This window comes from Photinus pyralis, unplaced genomic scaffold (assembly GCF_008802855.1).
Source record: "Photinus pyralis isolate 1611_PpyrPB1 unplaced genomic scaffold, Ppyr1.3 Ppyr1.4_LG6, whole genome shotgun sequence".
Lineage (NCBI taxonomy): Eukaryota > Metazoa > Arthropoda > Insecta > Coleoptera > Lampyridae > Photinus > Photinus pyralis.
This window is the reverse complement of record NW_022170663.1, coordinates 18,128,957-18,136,690: the sequence shown is the minus strand read 5'-3', so window position 1 is coordinate 18,136,690 and position 7,734 is coordinate 18,128,957. Positions and strand designations below refer to the sequence as shown.

Here is a 7,734-nt window from a genome sequence, read left to right as displayed (position 1 = left end):
ATTAGAGAAACCTACCATAAAAATTGCAATCAAATTGGTCCACAAATAAGAAAGTTAACTATTGCGCATGCGTAGTACGATTTTTTACCACATTTATCGATGTTAGATTAGATCGGATCCGTCGTAAGGTTAGGTCGAGACCTTTTCGAAGACATTCATGAACCCTATCTACGACGTACCGTTCTTGAGATATCGCGGTTTAAGTGTTTGCAGTAGGTGTCAAATTTCAAATCGCTATATCTCCGTTGCTTATGGTCCAATTTCGTCCAAATTTGATATTCAGAAGTGTGAGTACGCGGGGCATCCGTTCCCACTTTCTGGGCTTCTATCTCAATTCCGACCCTCCCATTGGTTAGATTAGGTCGAGACCTTTCCATAGACACCCATGAACCCCTCCCTATGACACATCGTTCTCGAGATATCGCGGCATAAGTCTGCGCTGCGGTGAGTATTTGGGCCTGTTACCTTCGTTCCAAAAATCCTATCGTGTCTGCGGTTAGGTTAGGTCGAGACCGATGTTAAGTTAGATCAAGACCGCGTTTAAGTTAGTTCGAAACCGCGGTTAAGTGGAGATGCGCCGTTGGTCGAGATAGGGTTGGGAATATTTCAGTTTTGACCGATTCTGAAATTTTCTTGAAATTTATGAAATTTATAAAAAAAATTTGAAATTTATGAAAAGGAGGGAAGAATGTGAATTTTTCATTGAAATTTATGATTGATGACAATATATGAAATTTTCACTGAAATTTATAAAAATTTGAGAACATTTCAAATGAAATTTCGTAATGAAAATTTCACTTGAAATGTATGAATATGTCACTGAAATTTCAGTTTTGGGTTACAATGAAATATTTCGCATTTGAAAATTTCAAAAGCGAAAATTTTCATTAAAATTTTCAAGAGGAACAACACTAGGTCGAGACCGCGGTTAGGTTGGGTCGTGATGCGCTGTTAGGTTAGATCGAGATGCGCTGTTGGGTTAGATAGCGGTTAGGTTGGGTCGAAATGCGCAGTTAGGTTACGTCAACATGCGCAGTTAGGTTAGATTGCGGTTAGCTTCTTGTGGGAAGAGTTTTAGTTTGAAATATCATTAGTAGGCTTTTCGTTCCAGTGTATTACAATGTTGCATCAAGGTTAATGACATTTCCCAAATTGCCTACCTTTACCTACTTTATTGTACAGGAATGTACTATTTTTGAAACTTCTATATGGTACTTACTATCGTAATTGTTAGTGCCGTCAAAAAAGTAATAAATATATGCTGTATGTGCTCTTTATGTCTTAATTTAAGAATGACCAAAATGTTTATTATGACACTTTTTTTATAACGACTTTTTTACTATTCTGCCATTTTCAAAATAAGATAATATGGAGTCAGGTGAAAAAGTTATTTTTTTAAATAGAACACCCATGTGCATTTTAATCAACAAAGATAACATATTAAATACTCTTTGAAAAATATAACACACCAAGGACATTCTAAAAAGATTCAAGTTAATTTTTTTTAGCTTTTTGAATCTTTTGAACCAAAAAATTTTTCATTTCAAAAAATGAGGTTAGGTCCGATAACTTTTTATATTAAAGTGTCGAAAATGGAACACCCTGTACACAAGTAACCACGAATTCTATTTTTCTTTTTGAACTAATCACTCATTTCTTAATTTGGTTGTTTCCAGTGAAAATGGTTGTTTCTAAAAAAAAATTTTGCAGAAAGATTTCTAGAATTAAGCATGTCATATAAGTCTTGAAATATAATGATAAACTATGCACTAGGTTTTGCATTTAAAAGGTAGGTATATAAAACGGTCTAAAACACTACTTGCTTAATGCAATTTAAACCCTCATCTTTTCTGTGGTCCAAGCTAATAATGTTTTTATTTTTGTTGCTGTACGTAATCCTTATCTGACATCTGAAATAATTTTGTTGGTCATCTGATACAATATACCTTGCAATATACCCTAACTTTGTTTCGAGGTCAAAAAATAAACTTCTGTTAACGACCGATGGTTGCTCAGAGTTTAAACCTGTGAAGTTAAATTTGATAACAAATTATTATCAGTGTGTGATAAACATGAAAGATATATATTTTATATGGGAGTTTTTTAACAACTTATTTCCTAAATATCGGCGAAAAGGAATTAGCTAAATAATGTTTGTTTCATGCAAATGTCAGAACATTATAGAATGAATGCTATTTCAACCAAAAATTTGTATTCAAAAGGCAGTAATTATGGAAACAAATATTTTTCAATGTAAACGCCACCTTAAGCGAATTGTTTATTTTTAGAGCATTCACATTAATACCAGAATTGACATTAGTTTCTGGATGGATTAACTTTAATTTGTTTGTTGTTAACATTGTTACAAACCTTAATTCCTATCTCAGCAGTAGACAGTAACGGTAAGAATTTTTAGACATTGTAACTACCAATTATGTAGTGTTTTACGTTTATAGTAGTTGCTGAAATCTCAGCGTTGCTGGAAATTTGCTAAATGCAACGAACTGTTATGAAACTTACGACAATGCGTACATGTAATATCTTCTTTTAGTACTGAATACTAATGCATTTTACGTTTTACTTATTACTTAGATAAACCACATATACAGGCTGATTCAAATTCGAGGGTCACAATGGGGATCTCTGGAACTGCAAGCATCAAAATACGCAACTTTACCAAATTTAAACTACCCTCGAAACTACCTAAGTGCCTATCTCTTACAGTTCCCGAGATCCCCATGGTGGCCCTTGAATTTGAATCAGTCTGTACAGTACAGTTAAATTGGACATCAAAATGCTAAATGGTTGCAAAAGGTCCGGTAGAAGACTTTATTTTTCCCACTTGTTTGAATGGTGAAGAGAGAGAAAAAATCAAGTTTGCCAATGCGACAAACGTCGGGAGAAACTATGTTTTATTCATAATTGTAGAGTGCAAAAGTACTTTTCATGTGATATTTTATTTGGTCCTCTGGCGTCTATAGTTTAGCTTTAGGAGATACAAAAATTTAAAATTTCGTGTTTTTATAAATTTATGAAAATAATGCCATCTGTAAGATGATGCAAAACCTAGAGAAGATAAGATGTTTATGAGGTGTGTGGAGCCAAACTGTTTGTATAGATACGCTCCAACTCTCAACAAAATAGGTGATAAGAAACTCTAGAAAAGATTTAAGTATGAACTACTAAGCTCTGAAAGGCTTTACAAACCTCCTGAAGTAAGATAAAAATCTTTAAAAAAGATAGTGCCAGCTTTTGGAGTGTTATACCAAAAATCTCATAAGGACAGACTCTTCCTGTATATATGACCGACGCAGATCGAAATTTCACTCTAACCTCACATTTTTTAAAATTAAAAAATGGGAACAAACAATAAAAGAACAATATACGTTGGTGGTTTAGCCGAAGAAGTCGATGAAAAAATTTTAAACGCCGCCTTTATACCGTTCGGCGATGTGGTCGACATTCAAATTCCCTTGGACTACGAAACCGAAAAGCATCGTGGCTTCGCGTTCATCGAATTCGAATGCGCAGAGGACGCCGCCGCCGCAATCGACAATATGGTAAGGGCTCCCGTACTCAGTTTCGATTTTAATTAATTGTGTCCAGAACGATTCCGAATTGTTCGGGCGTACCATACGTGTTAACTTGGCGAAACCACAACGCATTAAGGAGGGATCGACTCGACCAGTTTGGGCCGAAGACACTTGGTTACAGCAGCACGCCGGTGAGACTCTGAAGGGTTCGGAGACAGAAGGAGGGACAACCGAAACGGTAGGTCTGTTCTCTGGTCCTTGCCTCTCTTAATGTTCTTGTAGAATTCCATCGAGAAAACCAGGGAGCAGAAGAAGCTTAAAAATCCTCAGGTTTACTTTGATATTAATATTGGCAAAACTGAGGTGGGCCGTATAACGATGATGCTACGGGTGGATGTTGTGCCACGTACTGCAGAAAATTTTCGGTGCCTTTGCACACACGAGAAGGGCTACGGGTTTCAAGGCAGTACATTTCACCGCGTTATTCCAGACTTTGTACGTTTTTCCTTGATTTATAACTAAATTTGCTGTTGTTAAAATTACTTAATTAGTTGATCCTATATCTACACATGAATGCGTCATATTAATCTCATTGGGTCATCAAGGTATTAATTAGTAATCACCTATGGGTAATTGCAGTGTGAATAATTAAAAAGATAAATTTTTCTTATGGGAATTGCCCCTAATTATACTTTTAGTACCTAAAATAATTATTTTATTGCACTGCAATTTAAGACAATGTTGTCATTTTGTTGTACGTAAAAATCCCGCCTATTTAGGTATATAAACATTACTATAGTCAATTTTTAGATGTGCCAGGGAGGTGATTTCACACACCACAATGGGACTGGCGGAAAATCGATTTACGGTCGGAAGTTTTCTGATGAAAATTTCATTTTGAAGCACACAAGCGCCGGGACATTGTCGATGGCCAATTCCGGAGCAAACACTAACGGTTCCCAGTTTTTTATTTGTACAGCGAAGACAGACTGGTTAGATGGAAAGCATGTGGTCTTCGGGCACGTAATTAGCGGAATGGATGTTGTGAGACGGATTGAACGTTGTGGTACAAAATCTGGAACTCCCACTGAGAAGATTACGATAGCAGCGTGTGGGGAGATTCAATAAACTTTAATTGTGTAGAGCAAATTTATTGCGATATGTGGAATATAATCATTTTTTTTATTCTTTTGTTTCAATTACCAATGCAGTTCTACCATTTATGTGGATGTTCAATGTGGATATTATAAACATTATTTTTATTATTAAATAAATACTGGAGGGGGAAGGTGGGCTCAAGTGATACATACAAACACATATTTAGATATATGTATTGTTTAGTAAGAGTATATAGTAACTACAAATATATAAAAATGAATCTACTTCAAAGAGAAGTCCCGCAATTCGTCCAGCAGTCTAGCCATTTGATCATCCACATTGTCGACAGAATCTATCGATAATTTCATCATTTGTAAATCGTTTACTTTGTCACTTGCATTACGTCTCCACAACGAAATCATCATATTGACAACCTACAAGAAAAACAAGCACCGTTTACAAATTAAATTACCCCCTATATACTTGTTGTAGTTGCTCTCTGAGATTTGTCATCTCGATGGTGCGGGATTTCCAACTGTGTCTCAATATATGCAATTTGCTCTCGGCAAGCTGGCGTGGATTTCGACCGTGCATGTCCAACGAGTTTATATCGGCGCCTGCATTTAGTAAATGAGTAATAATTTGTAAATTACTCGTGCAGGCCGCTAAGTGTAAAGGTGTGTTTCCCAGAATATCCTGACTATTTACATCGGCCCCATTTTGTAAAAGTAAACAAACGCACTCCGTATAACCACGACTAACTGCTATGTGTAAGGCACTTCGGTTATGATTGTCTTTGCTATTCGGATTGTGATTTCCTGACAGCATTTCCTGCAATCTTTCAGTATTATTTGTACTAACAGCAGTGATCAATTTCCGTTCGTTTATATCGGGCATATGCAGGTGTAATTTTTGCGCAACTCTTTTTTCCTGGCGTTCTTTCGCTTTCAGTGTAACATGGAGAGATACAGCCTTTTTTATTTTATTTTTTAATTCCATTTTCTTCAGCTCGCTGTCACTATAAGAAGACATTTTTTTCCAAAACAAAACAGGTGTTTCTGTAAAAATAAACAAATAATTGACACCTAACTTCATAAACCGGTTTATTTATGCCTAACTTCATGTCAGTATACCACTCCCCTCCACGGTGAACAAAGTCCATTTTGTAATCATCGAAGGTGTCTTTTTTTTGCAGAGGGAGTTACGTAACGACCGAACTTCCAAGCACCTTGTATGAACCTGTCAACTTTGAACACGTGGGTTTGACGTTAAACATAACCTCACTTGTTTGCTTTTTGATTACGAAATTCTTGCTTTAACTTTCTTTAAAATGTCTAAAAATATGTTAATTATTGGCATTAGCGGCGTAACTTGCGGTGGCAAGACAACTCTGGCCACTAAGCTTAAAAAATCCATTCCTTCCACTTTGCTAATATCGCAAGACACCTACTTTCTTGCAGAGGATGATCCAAAGCACACATGGATTCCGGAGTTAAATCACATTAATTATGACATACTTTCGAGTTTAGATATGGAGCAAATGTATCGAGACACAATTAAAGTTACGGATCACTACAACACCAATTTACGTAACACGCAAATGACGAAATCGAGTTCGCTGGGCGATTCCGAATTATTACAATACATCAACACAAAACTGAAAGATACTCAGACGAAAGTACTCATCTTAGAAGGATTTTGTATATTTAATTATAAACCTGTTTCCAATTTATGTTTGTTGAAGTATTATCTGACGTTGGACAGGGAGGAGTGCTTTGAGCGACGAAAACTTAGAATTTATGATCCACCCGATTGTCCAGGATACTTTGAGAAATGCGCCTGGCCGGAATATTTAAATCTGAGAAGCTATGTAGAAGAAAATGTTGCGGATGTAAATTACTTTACCGCAGATCAAAACCCATTTCGGAAAATTTTGGCAGACATACATAATGTTTTATGTAATGTTAATTAGTACAATGTAACTGGAATTTTTAAAACAAGCTTCAGCTTTAATTTATTGTTAGATTTTTGTGGATTTTGCTGTTGTGTTTGGTGTATCAAATAGGGGATAGACAATCAGTATTTTACCAACTATGTATGCACTTTAGTTCCTTTTATTATAGTACTTAAGAACTTACATCTAGAGCTTATAAAAATTGAAATTGTTCACATCAATTTTGTCTTAATAAAGTTGTTAATTGTTGCTTATTATGTACACTCTACTTGAGATATTGGTAATACTGGGTGAGTTGATACACTCGTTATATAAATTTAAAATACTATTGTACTTATTTGTGTGTGCAAAGTTGAACTGAAAACAGGAGACACTTGTATTTCTTCATAATAAACAAGAAATTCAGATCTAATACCTTATGGTTGATACGATGCTGAAGTGCTTTGAAGATAGGTGTAGGTAAGTTTTAGTAGCCTTTCAGAAAAAAAATTTAGAGACCTTCAAAATAGATTGTACTTCAGCCACTTCAGGAGGTATGTTAATATCACCAAACTTTGCAACAATGTAAGAATGACGCAAGATTTTTATAATTGTTTAATACCTTTCCTAAACGTTAGGTTAGTTGCATTTAGCGTTGAGCTTCATAGATGCAACTTCTTGATCCTGTGTAATAAGGACTACACCAACCAATACCGAACTTAATCCAGTCCACCAAAGTAAAGATGTTATCTCCCCAAATACAATATAGCCCAAAATAGCCTGAAAGTGATTTATAATAACAAATACACAAAATAATAAGTCTACCGATAAAAGATAGTTTACTGCTGAACTTAAAACGGTCGCAGTTAGTGTGGAATTTGTCGACTGTAATGCTTTTACGTATAGTGTCCAGACAGATCCGTTGCACAACAACATTAAACCAAAAAACACGACCCTTACAATAAAGAAACCCTAAAAAAATTTTTTAATGCTCAAATTGAAAATACTCCGAGCTAACCTGAAAGATAGGCAACCCACACAACTTGCCAAAGAAACTGGCACCAGCAGCCGACGTCCCAGACAAAATTGAGTAATAATTCACTTTACTCATTGCAGGCCTTTACATTTTATTGTTGATAAAATAGAAAAATATACTATGCAATTTTTGGT

At 35.5% G+C, this 7,734-nt stretch overlaps 3 protein-coding genes across 3 annotated transcripts; 2 read left to right on the top strand and 1 right to left on the bottom strand.

Moving 5' to 3' along the window:
* The first annotated feature begins 3,306 nt into the window (after positions 1-3,306).
* LOC116173683 (peptidyl-prolyl cis-trans isomerase E-like) lies at positions 3,307-4,718 on the top strand. The gene is made up of 4 exons (XM_031491325.1): positions 3,307-3,560; positions 3,607-3,771; positions 3,816-4,028; positions 4,344-4,718. The coding sequence occupies exons 1-4, from the start codon at positions 3,357-3,359 to the stop codon at positions 4,659-4,661; spliced, it is 900 nt and encodes a 299-aa protein (XP_031347185.1). The 5' UTR covers positions 3,307-3,356; the 3' UTR covers positions 4,662-4,718.
* Positions 4,719-4,846: 128 nt separating this feature from the next.
* Positions 4,847-5,689, bottom strand: LOC116173684 (ankyrin repeat domain-containing protein 54-like). Its single transcript, XM_031491326.1, has 2 exons — positions 5,115-5,689; positions 4,847-5,065 (listed from the first exon to the last, which is right to left on the bottom strand). The coding sequence occupies exons 1-2, from the start codon at positions 5,661-5,663 to the stop codon at positions 4,913-4,915; spliced, it is 702 nt and encodes a 233-aa protein (XP_031347186.1). The 5' UTR covers positions 5,664-5,689; the 3' UTR covers positions 4,847-4,912.
* A 92-nt stretch (positions 5,690-5,781) lies between these two features.
* LOC116173685 (nicotinamide riboside kinase 1-like) lies at positions 5,782-6,834 on the top strand. The gene has a single exon (XM_031491327.1). It carries the CDS (start codon positions 5,962-5,964, stop codon positions 6,601-6,603), a length of 642 nt encoding a protein of 213 aa, XP_031347187.1. The 5' UTR covers positions 5,782-5,961; the 3' UTR covers positions 6,604-6,834.
* The last annotated feature ends 900 nt before the right edge of the window (positions 6,835-7,734 follow it).